The sequence below is a fragment of the Patagioenas fasciata genome, chromosome 3 (genome assembly GCF_037038585.1).
Source record: "Patagioenas fasciata isolate bPatFas1 chromosome 3, bPatFas1.hap1, whole genome shotgun sequence".
Lineage (NCBI taxonomy): Eukaryota > Metazoa > Chordata > Aves > Columbiformes > Columbidae > Patagioenas > Patagioenas fasciata.
In genome coordinates, this window is record NC_092522.1 from 46809356 (window position 1) to 46827132 (window position 17777).

The 17777-nt window shown below is 38.8% G+C and overlaps 1 protein-coding gene across 1 annotated transcript in view; it reads left to right on the top strand.

The window, feature by feature from the left end:
- The window catches only part of NID1 (nidogen 1), a 48299-nt gene that overhangs the window by 22597 nt on the left and 7925 nt on the right, over positions 1 to 17777 (top strand). The window contains exons 13-16 of the mRNA XM_065835918.2: positions 8675 to 8899; positions 9551 to 9723; positions 11710 to 11836; positions 16794 to 16965. Coding sequence (XP_065691990.2) covers positions 8675 to 8899; positions 9551 to 9723; positions 11710 to 11836; positions 16794 to 16965 — 697 coding nt within the window. The remainder of the gene's footprint in view (positions 1 to 8674; positions 8900 to 9550; positions 9724 to 11709; positions 11837 to 16793; positions 16966 to 17777) is intronic.

Here is a 17777-nt window from a genome sequence, read left to right on the forward strand (position 1 = left end):
GTTTTGTTTTGTTGTTTTTTTTTTTTTTTATATTGGATGTGTTGGCTTAAAAGTGCTTGTCTGCATGGCACAATATTACTACCTGATGCATTGCTGAAACTTAATATTCCTGAATTCTGAAGTTCTCTTTTTTATTTTTTACAATTGGATGCTTATGTCTTTAAACAAAAGGGCAAAGGATCATTTATAGGAAAGGCATAAAAAAATCACAAGGTTGTTTATGGTTTTAGATCATATTTATATGACATTTCATCATGTGCTCGACCACATGTGTTATGTCAAATTACTCAGTGTTTGTAGACTTTTCTATCAGAAGTAAATTGTAGAAGGTTTTGCAGTGTTTAATTCTGAAGCTTTAGCCGGTACCACTTTGTCAGTCCCTCAATATTATTTTTAACTAACTTTTCATGCGTGAAACCCCATATGCATTTTCATTTTAATGCTAGATGAAATGAAGAACTATCTAGTGTTTCTAACCTGTGTCAAAATATTTCACTAACCAACCAGCTGATAAAACCAGGCTTATTCCTCCTAGAAGAGAAACTTGATGTTAGTAACTTGAAGCAAAAACAAATCTTAAAACTTCCAGTTCTTTGGGAAGAGTTGCAGAGGAATAAATATTATTTTACTGTCCGGCACATCCCCTTTGTAGATGTAACAAGTTATTTGGTACACTGATACTTGAATTCAACCAATCACCTGGACACAATTGATTTCTTCTAAGTACATGTGACAGCTTTTTTAAGTGGGTTATTTCTGTTGAACGCCCCCTTTTTCACATGCAGTGATTAGTGTGTCTATGAATCTGCTATGCACAGTGTACTATGTTGTGGTAGCTTTATGTTATTTTTTACTGCTTATCCTGTGCACTTCTTGACTTCCCATATTCAATGCAATTGTATCTTGAATGGGCATCTTTCTATGTCAGAGCTTTAATGTTAGTAACTAAATATTTTGGAGAATTTTCTTGTATCTGCTGTTTTCATGGGTGGGGATCTGCCAGGTTTTGTTAGTCTTCATATATACCTTCCTGATTTTTTTTATGCTGTTTTATACTACCAGTAGAAGACATGCTTTAGAAGCACTTCTAACAATTGGCTCTGCTTATGAAATGCTTCGAGCAGGGGAAAAAAAAAATCTGTGTAGCTAAGAACTCACTTTTGCTGAATCCTGACAGAAGTAGAGATTATCTGTAATGCTCTGCTGGTCTGCAGCAAGGGCAGTGTTTACAACAAACGTAGCTACTCCTCCCTCCTTAGAGACTTAATAGAACAATAGCTGCCCTTGAGTTCTCATCAGTTGCTAAAGCTTCAGTACTTTTTAAATGGATATATCCAACAGTTAATCATTGTCCAAAGACAGAATTAAAATACACTTTTTGAAGCCTAGCAGAAAGCAGCTTAGTTTACTTTAGCACCCAATTTGTAAAGTGAGTTGCTTCAGAATGGAGATTGCAGATGAGGCTCTATTGTATTCAGCTGTAATTAGAGACCCTTTCTTTCCCTTTTTGCCCACTTAAGTTTTGATCTAATTAGCTTCAGTTAAGTCACTGAAGTCTTTCCTGGATGGTAACAGCATGGAAAGTTTCATTCATCTGAATACTCCTTTTTGCTGTAGCCTATTTTGATCCATGTGTACGATTACTTGCTTGTTTCGTGTCTTCATTATTATGTGAAATCTACTGTTGAATCTTACACTGCTGAACAGCAACTCTTGAAACAAGTAGACTAACAAGTAAAAAAGATCTGAGTCTCACACACAAGGGAATGTCTGTCGCAGTGAACCAGCAGGTCAATGAAAGAGTTAATGATGCTGGAATGTCCCACTGCTCACAGCTATTAAGGAAGTCTGTACTTCATTATTTCCTCACGCTTCATTTTTCCATTTCAAACAACCAGATGTCTGAGTGTTTCTACCCTGCAGACCCCAGACACTGTTTACTAAACAGAAACAAATCTAGATTCTTGGAACTAGTGGTCTGACTGTTAAGAGCCCTTCTCTGGTCCTCTGTATGCAATCTGTTTCACATGAGAAATGCACTGTAAGCGAAGGATTACAAAGGAAGGGACAAAAGGAAGTGTGTTATTTTGTTTGGGGTTTTTCCCTCTCTTTTTTTCTTTTTTTTTGGTCTGAGAACAGCAATTAAAAATATCAGTATAACTTCTTGTGATATGTGGGCAATAAATTTAAAAGGAAATTTAAAAGTAGTCTTTGATTACATATTGATTCTGGAAACAGTTTTAAATCACTCCTGTCTTTAGCTTGTGAATGAAAACCTGTTTGAGTGGTTATATCAGATCTTTAAAATTTTTCAATGCTGTTGCAGAACTAATTGAATTTGGTTTCATGTATCAGACTGTAATCCCCCCTGCAAAATGCATGTCCTGTTCATCTGTTTCTCATCCTCTTTTTCTCATCCTTCTTCTTTTTTTTTTGGAAAAGTCCATAACTAATTTTCTGCAGTGCTGCTGCAAGAGCTTTCCTTTATGACCAAAACAGACCATGAGTGTTTAATGTTTCTATATGGCTTCAGGATTTTGGTTGTGGGTTTTTTTTTTTGTTTTTTGTTTTTTTTTTTTCCATTTCATTTTTTTCTTCGCTTATGTGGGAAGTATGTGCGTGTATGTTTTTCACCTGCCCCACTTTCCATATCCATGCTATTTCCATTTCATTTTTTTCAAGTTCCGTTATATATTTCAGTAACTTAAATTCCAGGTTGCTACTGGTAGTTTATGAAACAACTGGAAAAATATATTTAAAACATTAAATACAAATTTGTTTTTCTGTGGAAGGGTGTATATTTAGCTTGAGTTCATGATGCACCATTCTATGTATCTGGTCTGACTCGCATGTACTGTGGTCCGTGGAACATGACTTCTTCATCAGGCCTTTGATCTCTGTTTTGCGCTACAGCTTCTGTGTTTACCAGAACTGGACCCAGTATTCCTTGAATCATCTCCCCAGTCCCACAGTGCTTCTCTATACCTCTGCAGTGTTCCCTGTGTATATGCTGAATTTTTATTTATACCCCCTCACAATCTTTGCAGGACTGAGCTGAGTAGTGGCAGCTTATCTGCTCACAGTTATCTGCTGAAAGCTGTGATCTGCTGAGAGCTTTTTTTTTTATTGTGGTTTCCAAGATTAGTCTATCTCTAGAGCCTGGTCTACACAGAGTATTCCAAGAAGTGTAACTTTCCATTTGACTGTCTAAATTTACTTGTTTATTTTAATGAGCTCAGTTTACCTAGTGATGAGATCCTGTCCTTCTCATGTTTTATGGCCTATTTCTCTTTCACAAATGGTGTGACCTGTGGTTGTGTTTTCCTCTGGAATCCTAACAAAGGAATTAAATTTCTTAATAAGGAAATTTAAAACCAAGTCTAAGGAACTCACTAGAAATACCACTCCTTCACGACATTCGTCCACTGACTCAGGTGATTTTTCAGTTTTTAATCATTTATCAAATTAACGTAGCCCACAGTATGGTGCTTTGTTTCAAAAGAAATACTAACCTGTGAGCATTAAGTAGAGTGACATAGGGAAATACAAAGCTATTATGTCAGTGTGTTACCTTCATCAGCCAAACATCAACTGTATCAAAAAGCAGTGAGAATGGATTTTTATTCCATTTTATAACAAATACTAAGGAGTAATGTTTAAATATTGAAACTTGGTCCTGCTGTTAATAAAATGCTGTTGGCACCCCCACTTTCCTGCATCACTGAAGATTACCCAGGTCTTGCTCTTACTGTTTGTTTAATCTCTGGTAGTGTGAACTAACCCTGGCATATACCGTTTTTCTCATAATTGACATGATCGTTTGGCTTGGCTTTTAAATGTGGCTTTCAAGAATGGTAAGAACTAATAAAAATCAGGGCTGGTAACCTCTGGATATGGAGCCTTGAAATAGGCAGGACTTCTTTTCCATTTTCTATGCCCAGGTGTAGTAGTAGGTGGTAACAGCACCATTACAGCAGGTAAGCATTACCTATTCTTGCCTCTACCCGTTGTATTTGATAGAAGTTTCTTCACAGCAGTCAAGAAATCAGAGAACTCCTCTGATGTCAGTTGTTCTGTATCTTTGACAAGTCTTGATTGGATGAAATATTACTGTATTTATATTAAAGGAAGAGCACTAAGAAGCCTCATTTAGGCTACTCTACTGTTGGCAAGGAAGATTATTAGCCAGAAGGTTTGTGTCTGGAAGCTGGCTTACAAAGAATATGGCAGATGATGCAAAACTTCATAGCCTAATTTGTTCAACTTTTTAAGTGTTGGTTTTGCAATGTGTGGTCAGGCATTGTTGTGGAGAAGAATTGGGCCCTTTCTGTTGACTGATGCCAGCTGCAGGCGTTGCAGTTTTGGGTGCATCTCATCAATTTGCTGAGCGTACTTCTCAGATGAAATGTTTTCACTGGGATTCAGAAAGCTGTAGTGGATCAGAGTGGCAGCAGACTACCACACAGTGACAATGACCTTTTTTTGGTGCAAATTTGGCTTTGGGAAGTGCTTTGGAGGTTCTTCTCAGCCCAACAGCTGAGCTGGTCATTGCTGGTTGTCATATAAAATTGTGGCACGTCACAATCTGATCAAGAAATGGTTCACTGTTGTTGTGTAGCATAACAGAAGACAACATTTCAAAAGGACAATGTTTTTTTATTTTCGCTTGGCTCATGAGGCACCCACTTATCGAGCTTCTTCACCTTTCCAATTTTCCTCAAATGCCAAATGGCCATTGGGTGGTCGACGTTGAGTTCTTTGGCAACTTCTGGTGTAGTTGTAAGAGGATCAGCTTTGATGATTGCTCTCCATTGGTCATTGTCAGCTCCCACTGGCTGGCCACTATGCTCCTTATCTTCAGGGCTCTCATCTCCTTTATGAAACTTTTTGACCCACCACTGCGCTGTATGTTCGTTAGCAGTTCCTGGGCCAAATGCGTTGTTGACGTTGCAAGTTGCCTCCACTGCCTTATGACACATTTTGGACTCAAGTAAGAAAATTGTTCCAATTAGCTTTTTGTCTAACATCATTTCCGTAGTCTAAAATAAATATAAGATAAACAGCAAGTAATAAGTTAGTAGCAAAATAAGTAAAGTTAGAAAAGCACATTAAAATGGTGTATAACATAACCACATTTATTTAATAATGTATCCAGTATCAAATGGCAAATTTCAACAGTGCGAAAACCGCAATGACTTCTGCATCGACCTAATGTATATTTTGTCTAACTTGTGCTGTTAGCTCATCAGGGTAGGGAATGTGCTGTATTTACTGTGTAAATCCCATCTTTCAGGCTGTCATAGCTAGCCTCATTTCAGACAATTAATGAAATTTTAAGCTTGCAAAATCAGAGCATCTTCTCTTAAGCACATTGAGTAAGATGTATGACTGTATTGGCAGACTATTTATCCCAACCAGCTGTCAGCTGGATCTAATATTATTGTGACTTCATTGCTGCATATGCTACAATACTGGACTGGGACTCATCTCAGTTTTCTTTAGGTGTCTTTAAACTGAAAGCATAGTAATCCTCCTCATGATTCAGAGATAAGGAGAGAAAAAATACGATATGGATTCCAAATGCCTGGTTTGAACTGTCATAACTAGTTTAGGGGCTTGTTTTGGTTTATATATTTTGATATTGGCTAGATTCATGTTAGTGAGTTGAAATGAATTTAACATTGAAAGACAAGCTAAAATGATTGAGTCAGCACAGATGAACTGGTAACACTGGCTTTATTTATTTTCAGAATGTTTCTTTAACATAGATTACCTATCACACTTGATACTGTTAAAAAAAAGTTTGTCACAAATATAAGAGACTTTCAGGAGCACAGAAGCAGTAAAACACATAGTCACTCCTAAAAGTTAGTGGCAGTAGGGTATTTGACATCGTTTTATGCAACTAAAAATTCAATGATGATGGGATTTTTTAGAAAGTACAAATCATATTCACTGCCTTTAGAAAGTAAGAGCTGATTTTGAAAATAATTTGTTTGACTAGTCTCTTGACTTTAGGGGGGCTAGTTGCATAATTAGGCCATTAGTGAGATTGCTCTTGATCATTGCAATGTAAGTATTCTTCAAAAATTCCATTAGTATTCCTGTATAAAATCTGCAGATATAATGTGAATATTGTCTTGAAATAAGTAAATACATTGATATTTCAAGTTACCATGAATACTAATGTATTTTGTGTATAACAGCTGTGTCCTGTCTGGAAGTATATATGCGTTCTTTTGTACAGTTCATATTTGCTAACTCATTTTCCTGAAGTTGATCTAGTCTATTAATTTATGAAATTGTAAGCTGTTGGGTGCTCTCTAATTCTTGGAGTTTCATATAGGAAGGACAACCAACCAGTTTCTACATTTGTTTTTCTGTCCTACTGAGGAGGAGTTAGTAGTGTCTCTCAAAGATGTATGAGCCAGCAGTGTGCCCAGGTGGCCAAAAAGGCCAGGAGCATCCTGGCTTGTATCAGAAACAGTATGGCCAGCAGAACTAAAGAAGTGATTGTGCCACTGTACTCGGTGCTGGTGAGGCCACACCTTGAATCCTGTGTTCAGTTTTGGGCCCCTCATCATAAGAAGGACATTGAAATACTAGAGAGAGTGCAGAGGAGGTTGATGTAGCTGGTGAGGGCCTGGAACACAAGTCTGATGAGTAGTGGCTGAGGGAACTGGGGCTGTTCAGCCTGGAGAAAAGGAGGCTGAGGGGAGACCTTATCACTGTCTGCAACTACCTGAAAGGAGGTTTTAGCATGGAGGGTGTTGGTCTGTTCTCCCAAGTAACAAGTGATAGGACAAGAGGAGATGGCCTCAGGTTGCACCAGGAGAGGTTTAGGTTGAATATTAAGAAAAAAATATTCACAGAAGGGGTTGTCAGGCATTGGAACAGGCTGCCCAGGGAAGTGGTGGAGTCACCATCCCTGGAGGTGTTTAAAAGGCATTTAGGCCAGGTTCTTAGGGACATGATTTGGTGCTAGAGTTAGGTTAGGGTATGATTGGACTTGGTGATCTTGAGGGTCTCTTCCAACTGAAATGATTCTGTGATTCTATGAAAGATGTCATGAATGCAATGAAAAAAAAAAAGTGTGGCAAAATGGCCCAATTACTGGAATCAGCATTGCTTTTATCTGCATACTGCGTAGTGTATTGAATACGTGAAAACAAAATTTGAGATAGATAATGGAGGCTTTCCTTCAGAGTCTGGTTTTGTAGGTTGATCCAAGGCTCTCCACCACCCACATTAAAGCTGATGCCAAATACTTCAGTTGTTTAGAGTGAGCTGTTCTCCAGACATTTGTATTTCTCTAATTGTGTCCAGGTGCATGAAACTTGTCCAAAGCTTTTGCTTGCATAACCAGTTTAAATAATAATAAAAAAATACCCTTTTCCTTTTGTATTTGTGTGATTTACACCACAGTAGTCTGTGAGTGCATGGGATTAGCTTTTTGCTCAACTGGGCTGGGTCTAGTCTGAGCCATACATAGCTAATGCTGTCCACCAGGCAATGTAAAAACAAGGAAGGAATAAATGAGCGTGTAATGTTAAAGCCTCTTCAGCAGGCAGTTTGTAGTAAGTTTTTCTAACTGCCTGTAGAAATCATTGACAGGAAAAATATATTCCCCCATATTAGAGCTCTTTCTCTCCCAATGCACAGAACCCTTCAGGGGTCTCAAGTGTGAGGTAAAGCCAGATTTCTTTGTCTAGAGAAGAAAGATAATGTTGTATTGTTTTAATTTCATTATGTTGTTTGACATCTAGAAGGATATATTGATCCAGATGACATTCCCTATTGCATGACAGATAATACCATAAGATGTGTATTTTAGTCTAGACGGTTTTGTAGAATTGAAACCAAAAGAACCAAATCCCTGAACCTCCTGATAATCTGGAAGGTCAGTCTTTCCTCTGTAATCGCTGCAGGAATACATATCCATGTGGTGTAGCCACTGTGCATCATACATTTCTCTGTGTACATGGTAGTATTCCTGTTTTCTGTACAGCCTTACTTGTGTGCTTTACTAGGGACTGGACAATCTGTCCCCGCAATTCCTTTCTTAGATCCAAAAGTATCAAATGAGTGCTCAGACTTGATAACTGAATGGGAAAAATCTAATATACATCAAAGCAATGATTGGTTTCACTTCCTGGGTTCTATGGAGAGCTTGGTATCTGCCTCCTGTTGTGGTTTTCTTTTGTGGCTCTGAAGGGAAACTCGACTTTCAGCATCACAAAAAACCTTTTATCCACTCTATAGCCTGGCTAATTAGTTGCATTTTAAGGCCAATGGATAACTTCCAAATGAGTAGACATGGTGTTTGCAAGTTGGACAGAATGGTCTTGCAAATGTGCCTCAAGGAGAAAGGCAGTGTTCTCCAGCTTCTGTTTATGACATTTCAATGTCAGAAGCTACAGGGGGGCTGTTTGTTCTGTTTTAAACTAGACACTGAAAGATAAAATAAGTTTAAGGCAAATGTATCACATTTACATAGGGCAGACTGCTCCTAAGGGTGCGCTGAAGGCGTATGCCTATGAGTGCTGCAACAATGCCATGTTCCTCCAGCGGTAAGAATGCTTGTGTTATCAGTGGTCGGCATACATTAACTGTTAATGGAACATAGTTACTAGTTAAAACAGAAATATTCACTCATCTATATTTTTTTTCACAGAAGCGGAAAAGACCAAATGCCAGCGTGAACGAGAAGTAGCTCTTGGAAGTGTAGGCACTTTCTTCCCAAGGGAGATAAGAGTTGGTCATTTCATTCCCCAGTGTGATGAGCATGGGAATTACCTACCCACTCAGTGCCATTCTAGCAGTGGATATTGTTGGTGTGTGGACAGGGATGGAAATGAGATTGATGGCACCAGAAGCGGCCCAGGAGTTCGACCACCATGTAAGTGGCTGAAGCACTTGTTTCTTCTGGGTGTCTCTCCACCGAAGTGCACTGTGTCCCAAATGTGGGGCTTAGTCATGCTCCTGAGATACAGCAGTGGTTTGGAGCAATGCAATCTCTGCTGGCCCAGTGACAACATGCCTAGTGCTGCAGCCCTTCAGTAACTCCAGCACAGACTTTTCCTTCAGCTGGGGCATCTGGATAACTGTGGTGAGCCTGTGAATAAGAAAATGTTTTTCTAACTTCTTCCCTGCCTTGAAACTGTGAGAGACCCCTATAGTTTCTGGTCTCCGAGAGCTGTGGCAAATCTGAATGTGTGGTAACTGAATTGCCTTGGGAAATGAAGGGTGTTCCTTCTTACATCTTCCTTGCTTCAGCTGCAAAATAGATAGGTTTTTCTAAACATTTTGAAGGAAAGAGCAATTTACAAAGCTGAACATGAAAAGACCTATTATGTCAATCGCTCCTTCTGTGTCAGCCAAGGGGAAAAAATCAGAAGCTTTCTGTATCTGATTATAGTTATTAGAGTCTGCATGTAGGACTGTTTCCTTCTAAGAAATCTGACTCTAATTGTGTCTCTGCAAATAACAAGAACCTTTGTTTTGCTGTACAAGCTAATTTTTTCCCCATCTGTTTCCTTCTCTTAAAAAGGTCTGAGCACAGCTGCTCCTCCTGTTGTTATTGGGCCCTCTGTTCGACCAGATACAGTACCTCTGCCACCAGGAACGCACTTGCTTTTTGCCCAAAGTGGTAAAATTGAACACGTTCCACTAGAGGGAAACAATATGAAGAAAAATGGTGCAAAAGCACTCTTGCATATTCCAGTAAGTAACCTACTATACTAGGTTCATGTGTTTTAGAAGGCTTGTGACAAAGGTGAAAGAGTGTTCACCTGTGGAATTTGATAATTTAAGTTCCAAACTCAATTTTTACCGTTGATTAAAATTTCAGCATCCCATCACTTTGTCAGTGAAAATTCCTAATCCGACTAGTCAAAAAGCCTAGAACTGAGCTATAGAAAAAGAATTATTTGCCTTTAAAGAATATCTCATAAGACAAAAATCTAATATTTGTGATTTCACATGCCTCCAACAGCTCATCATATAAACCATCCTACGCTCACACTTCCATTGGCTTTCTGACTCTGATATAAAAGTCTGGGAGACCTATAAGAGCATTATATGGAGAGGCATTTTTTTTCTCTTTTACTCCTTCAAAGTCTTTTCCTAAGTCCTAAGCTCTTCCTGTTTTTCAGTAAATTCTCTGCAATTCTTGGCTCCAGCCAAGATATATAGAGATTTTATTTTTTTTTCTTCTGCCTTTTTTTGCTTTCTTCTCTTTTTTCAGGACCAGTGGGTGGTAAATCTTTTTCCCACACTTCTTACTACTGTCTTGAGAATCTTTTCCGTCACCTGTGACACATGCCAACTCTTCTCACTTCCAGTTTCTTCACACTGGTTTTGCTTGAAGCCTGGGATTTGCGTTTTCATTCCAGTATTACTGTATTTATGATAGATAGCAATACCATGTAGCATGCTGGCCTTTTTTTACATTACTGTGAATATTTAGTAGACCAAATACTTATTAAATTACATAGATTCTCTTCAGTAAATAGTACCACGATCTGCTGTGATGTAAGGGCAAAATCAAGCTTTTGTCTCTTGTCTAAAGTACTGCTGCAATAATGTAAAAATCAAGTAAAACACTGTGTGCAAAATGGGGTAGTTAGGCTGATATAGACACATGATTCTGAATCTTTGTCACCTAGTCTCAGTATTTACTTGGTCTAACTTAAATGAATTGATTAGAAGTATCTTCAGAAAAGAGCTTCCAAGAGGTAAGATGCAACTCTTCATTAAACTTTTCAATTAAAATGAAACTTTCAGTCTCTGCTGACAGTGTTGTCTCTGCTTGTGTTGCCTCAGCGTTAAGTGTTTGCGATGTGACAGTGTTCAGCAGCGTAAAAGTGTTCAGATTGTTTTGTGCATACAGCATTGATGTATGCTGATGAATAAGTGCATATGTTTTAATGTATGGTTTTGGACCATCTTTCTAAGAAGCTGCAAGTTACAAAAGTAGTACAGGCAATAGATCTGGGAATCCATGTGAAATTATTGTTTTACCCTGGTAGTCTCTTTCATTTGTCTGAAGGAAAGTTTCAACTAAACACAAACTCTAGTTCTATCTTCTTCTGCCTGGAAAACTGTATATTTATGTTCCTTGTGCCTGGGCAAATTCTCTCCAGCAGAACCATTTTTGTAGTATTTGTTTAAGCTTTTTTTTTTTTTTTTAACAATTTACTTTGCTAGAACTTTTTTGAGTAAAATGATGCTATGTAGGTAGCACTGCTGGAATGCAGCTATCATGCATGAGTTGATAAATATACAGAGAACAAGTCTGATTTGATAGAAGTCATCATTCCTCCTGAAAGAGAGAGAATGAGGAAAAAAATCACATGAGGAATAACACAGTAAAATAGAAACATGAACTTTCTTTAAATGGATATGCAGATGAAGTTATAGAAGTGAGATAAACTATTCAGTAGTAATATCTACAATGCTGCTTTGAAATACCATAATTGTAAATGGTGTCTGCTATTTAAAAGGGGCTTATAATTGAAAGTATTTTGCTAAGCTATTCTACAGTGACTGCCACCGAGTTGTTTTCTTTGTCTATCCTTCCCATCTCTCACCTTTCCTCAAGAATTTTGGTTTTTTTTTCAGTCTTGAGACTTAGATCCATAAGCTAGTGCTGCTGGCAAGTAATTTTTGTTTAGCATAAGCTGACGGAATTTGCTTGTTGACCAACAGGACAAAGTTGTTATTGGAGTTGCTTACGACTGCACGGACAAGATGGTTTATTGGACAGACATCAGTGGCCCTTCAATCAGCAGAGCAAGCCTGCATGGTGGGGAACCAACAACCATCATCAAAACAGGTAACTGCAAAAAGTCCTTCCTCTTGCTACTCTCTAATGGCATTAGAGACTTGTATTTAGTCATATATATTTCCCAGGTGTTGCCTGAGCTCTAGCTTTACAAGTTGGTGTTATCTGGGTAAACAATAATAAAAAAGTCTGGATAACATAAAATGAAAAAAAAATCTGTTCCTTATCTGTTCCTTATAAGGCAGCCCTTTGCTGCCCTTCCACTGCTAAGACAGGCAAGAAGTTGGTTTTCTTTGAATAAACTAAGTTTAAGGCCAGAAATGAAAGCAGAATGTCAGTGAGACGTTTCTGTCCTTACTTGCAGTTGCAGGACACTGTATCTGTTTAATGAGTGAATGTCTTGTGAACATCACTAGTGTGTTTTAGTTGGAGGCTGAGGGGTTTGAGAGATGAATCAAGGTGCGTGGTGGTTTTAAAGCATACCTCAGGGCACTAATCGGTGTGGGGTTCAGAGCCTCACAGTCTGGACTTTGAACAGTGTCTCAACTCCTCAATGTTTCTTTACCCAGTTGCAGTCCTAGACTGTGCCTATATTGTTGCTGCATTTACCAAAGCAAAAGTCAAAGCCAAAACAAAACTTAAAACCAAAACCAACCAAACAAAACCAAGAAAACCCAAACAAACAAACTAAAAAACAAACCAAACCTTCTTTGGATGCTTTGTCACTTCTAGGGAGGAATCTTGAGGCAGGCTTTACTGCTCTCTACCTGTGCTGTCATCCTTAGGGCTGCCCCTATAGTGGGGCAGCACATCTGGTACTCTCAGGACAAGTCCCCAGCTCATGACATCCCAGATTTGTAAAGCACACTCACTTTCCTGTGTGAGGCTTGGCTGTGCTATGTTGTGTGCAGCCTGTGTGTAGCCCACTTCTGTTATAGTCGTATCTTGTCAACCATACTGATCAGGAAGGGTGGTTCAGCATCTTTCCTGCAAAGGTCCATGTCCCTGGCCTTAAGAAATGGAACACATAGGTAGGCTAAGCTCAAGCTACTGTAGATAGAAGCTATTCCTGGTTACAATGATGCAATGACTACAAGATGTAAATATGTGAAGAACGAAGGTTTTCGTTAAAACTTTGGTCATGCACGGGGGTAGACCCATCATTGTTCAATGTGTTTATGATCTGAAAAGGCGAGGATGGATTTTCAGTTTGCTGTTGAATGGATATCAAACACAATCAAAACTAAAGCTGACTAAAGAGATACATTTATATGTTCACATGGAATGTCCTCTGTGGGTTGTCACTCTTTGATTTTTTGTTCTGGTAAACAAGGAAAGTATTGCACTGGCTAGCTGAGATTGGATTATGTACAGTCGTTTTCTTTCGTGTTCTCTGCTCGTCATCTGCCTGCTGTTCTGAGAAAGAACAGGTGAGCAGGGAGGTTGAAGAGGAGAACCCCTGTTCTCTGTTCCTGAGCTTGGGGATCAAACAACTGAAAGGTGATTAGAAACCATTTCAGCTGTGACTTTCAATGCCTTCCACTCAAGCTGTAAAATAAAAGAGAGTAAGGCGACCTTGTTTGGGTTTTGCCCTTGGAGTTATTCTATGATTCAAGAATTGGACTGCAGAGTATTGTGAGGTTACTGCTTTTATGTTTATGTCCTGTTCTTATACCCTTTCCTCCAAGACTGTTCTTCTCACTGCAGTCCATTTCATTAGAAGGGTAAATGTAAGCCCATGCATCTTAAATATGAAAAGCTTTTTTAAATGGAAAGGGTTAAGGGGGAGGTTTGGAGAACAAAGTGAATGTGAGGGCATTTAAAAAAAAGGCAACAAAAAAAGCTGGAGGCACTTTTTGAAAACTAGTGTCCTCAGGATCCTAGAACTCCTGTGAAGCCAAGATACTGGAGGATGTTGCCCTTGCTTTGGATCCTTTGCAGCTATTGTCACAAAAATTTAGGAAATTATTTTAGCACAGTGATCAACCAGTTTTAAAACTGTGTGATAAATTTGCTTTAGTTTTCTTTGGACGTGTGGAGGAACTCTACCTGGAGTTTGTGCTTCAGAATAGCCAGTTTGCTGGGACCTCCATCCAGGCTTTTGGGAACAGCAGAGAGATGGAGGCGGCTTGGATCCTACCGTTGTCCTAGGAAGAGAAAAGGGAGAGCTTAAAGCCACCCCTAACCATTATAGCAATTACGGGGCTTCATATTTCTGTACAACTTGATGGCTGAGATATTTGTAAGACTTTTTCATCCCAACACATTTAATCTGAAATGGACTCTAACCTGTAGTGTGACCATGTGCCTGTGCAACTACAATTTCTGTGGGGAAAGGATTTCCAATTTCTACTCAAAGCAATTTTTCAGATTCTGCACCTTAAAAGGTGAATGAAATTACTATTGCTAAAAAATTATATGGATATGAATTACTCTAATGAAAATATGTGTACCCATTTAAAATTTTGAAGTGTATAAAATATGAAGGCTTTCAACTAATTTTGATTATTTTACGTAATTCAGGATGCTTCAATGCTACAAGGAAACTTCATGGTTTTTACCTGCTACAAAAAACATTGTATCTGTAAAGGCACCTTATGATTTCTATTGTCCTGTTGCTTGCATAGGAAGTGAATGCCATTGCTGAAGAGATATTGTGTGATGTTGCAGTTTACTTTCTGTACATTAACTGGCTCTTCAGGAAAGTACTCAGAACAAAATAAGGTTGAATATTCAGTGTTTGAATAGACGTCTCCTATGCTGGCCCAAACTGAAACTTTAAAATTTCAGGAAATAGGAAAATACTTCCCTCTCAGAAGACTCATGAGAATTCTTTGTTTTGTTTCAATCTCTGCCTTTCTCCTCCTGTGAGCTGCAGCTGCTTTCTTCAGTTCACATGTATTTTTGTGGAATGCACTACTTTTTTTGTTTGTTAAAGCTCTTGTGATCCAAGTTGCGTTGCTTTGCAGAAACATGTTTTACTGTGGAGCCCTATCCAGTTCTCATCTATCCCTGCAGTTGTATCACTTGTGGAGGCTTTCGGAGCTCTGCAGCTGTGGAGGGAGGCTGGGAAGAAGAGCTTCCTCCTGGTTGTAGTGACTTAAGTCATATCAGCTGTACATGTCTGTACAAGTCCGTCCCCAGGGCCAGAGCCTGTGACTGTGTCAGGCCTGATGACAATATAGCAGGAACACATTTGTGCCTCTGGGAAGACTGGTGAGACATGAAGCCTATATATTCCCTTAACCCTCCATGGGGAATAGTTTTTTCTGGCTTATTGTCAACCAGACAGGAAAGACACTTTAGACTTCTTTAAATCTGGTCAGGAAACAGGGGCTCCTGGGAGTCAGTGGCAGCAGATTTTTTTGCTTGCTGCCTTCTTCTGTTTCCTAAAAGAGGCTGGAAGCTGCTCTACTGCCATTTAGTCGGTGATCCTCTGATCCCAGAGACTGGAGATTGTCACCACCATCACCTCAGAATGAGGCCACTCTCAGCAGCCTCTGCCACTAGCAAGAAAAGAAGTAGGAACATTTGAGGTCTGAGGTAAATGTGAGGTGGTTTCTTGCAGATGACAGGTTTAGCTCCACAGGTGCACTTGGAGAAACAGAAGTAGTAATGTGAATTCAGTGTAACTAGTTAAAGTATGCCCAAGTGCCCATGGGAGTGGTAAAGAAAAAATTGATTCACATTTCATTTATTGGCTCCCCTGTATATGAGCTGTGAGTCAGAAACAGTGAGATACATCTTATTTGTTCTTTTCTGTCTCTTCAGCAATGAATATACATCCATAATGTCATGTGTCCCGTTTAAGTGTGGTAAGTATAAACCACCTATGTGAGAGAGCAGAGGCTGTTTAGGCTAATGTGCAATTATTATTCATAGCAAAGTCACAATAGCGAATTTCAGACTGCTCTACCCGGTGTTCTGGACCAAATGCTTTTTCTCCAGAAAGGTTGTTTATGTCACATACTGTTTGTTTAATGGCTGTCAATAAATAAACTTGAGAATTAGTAGAAGGCTAATGGGTGACATTGCATCAGTCCTGGATATTTACATGATGTGTGGATCTGCATTTGAAAGGTTGTGGGGTTTTCTTTAATAGCTGGCTAATATGAAAGGTCACTTCACCTCTCTTTGGAAATGATGTCGTACAATTCTTTATTTTTCTTTTGGAACTGAAATTGGACTAAAATTGATTTGTACCTGTGTTTGGCTTCATTACATCCCACACAGGCTGCCTGCTCTTTTTCAGTGGTTGTACAAACCTTGGAAAGTATAGAGCACTTTTTCATAGTGGCTGAATTAAACCGTGGAGTTCTATATTTTTATTCTTCATCATTCATCTGAGTTAGAAATTACTAATGCTAAAGCAGTAAGGTCATTATCTGCTATTTCCTGTTGCTTTTGGAACAACTAACTGTCCAACAAAAACTGCACATACAGTACTAAAACATGTTCCAAAAAGGATTGCTCTGCAAAAGTGGAGGATTGGATTTAAATTCCATCAGTTAGCTAATATCATTATCTCTAGTGCTTTGGAACTTGATTATCTCTAAGTATTGCTTTGTCTAAACTTAGCTTAAATCCAGTTTTCAGAGGGATGCCATGTATGCCAGTACCAAAGAAAACGAAATATTAAGAATTATAAAATCCGTTCTAGTTCTTTGCCTGCTGACAAGAGTAGAATAAGATTCTGATAATCTCTACTGTTTATTTCGCTGCTCTCAGGTCTTTTTCTGTGTCCCCCCTCCAGAGGAAGCTTACCTGTGTGATGAGTTGGTTCCTCGTAGAATTCGTCGTTCTATGTATTTGTGGAAGTTCTGTGTATTTAAACTTCATATGGCAAAATGCATATTCCTCTTCTAACCAAGATGAAGTGGCTTTTGTTGGACCACAGCCAGAAAACTGAAGAAAACTTATCTCGTTTAAGAGTTATGTTTATGAGGCTGACATTGTGTATTTGGAATAAATATAATGCCTTGGCACATTTTTCTCTGTTCTCCTGCAGACTTGGGAAGCCCTGAAGGGATAGCTGTGGATCATCTAGGTCGCAACATCTTCTGGACTGACTCTCAACTGGATAGAATAGAAGTGGCTCGGCTGGATGGGCGTCAGCGTCGTATCCTTTTTGACACTGGCCTGGTGAACCCCAGAGCAATTGTTGTGGATCCTATGAGAGGGTACGGATATGTTGTCAAGAGATACATGCAAAGCTTGATTTTTATTTTTGTTTGTTTATTTATTTCTTTAACATAAGCATACACTCTGCGTCTGTGTTTTTAGGCTATCTGTAGACAATAATAGGACTATATTTTCCTGAAACAACTAAAACTACAAATAGAATAATCTGCTTATATCATGTGTCTGAGTGGTACATGGGAAATAAAGCATCTAAAATGCCTGCTAGGTAATACTGTGATATTTTATTGTGAGGTTTGTCAAATGCTTATTTGTACGTTGTTTTCAGTACATAGTTTGCAGGATGACAAGTGTTGCACTTAACTAAAAAAAATGGTTTTTGCAAGATTACTGGTCTAAAATACTAGATTAAGCAATCTTGTATTTTCATTTCCATCATGACAGACCTTCTTCCTGTACAGCATTCTTTCTTTGAAAACTCCCATGGTATCTTTTCTGTCATTCAGTTGCCTGAAAAAGTTCTATCAGACCTCTCTTGGAAGGTGCAGATAACTACGAAGTTTAAAAATTTAGCCTGTAAGCAGTCACAGAAATAGCGAAGCAACGTGCCAGTAGGAATGCGTAACTGTTTTAAAGTTATGGTTCCAGCCTGCGGAAGTCAAAGTATATACATAGTTTTATGTAGTCTCTGATCTTTTGAGATTTTTCTCTCTGAATATTGAAAGAAATACAGGTAAAATTAAAACTACTACAGAGTCCATGGTAGTACTGCATGTCTGTTCATAAGTGTCTGAACTTGTTGTCCTGGTGCAACTTTCTGTAGCATGGCCACTGCTGAGAAGAGACATTTCAG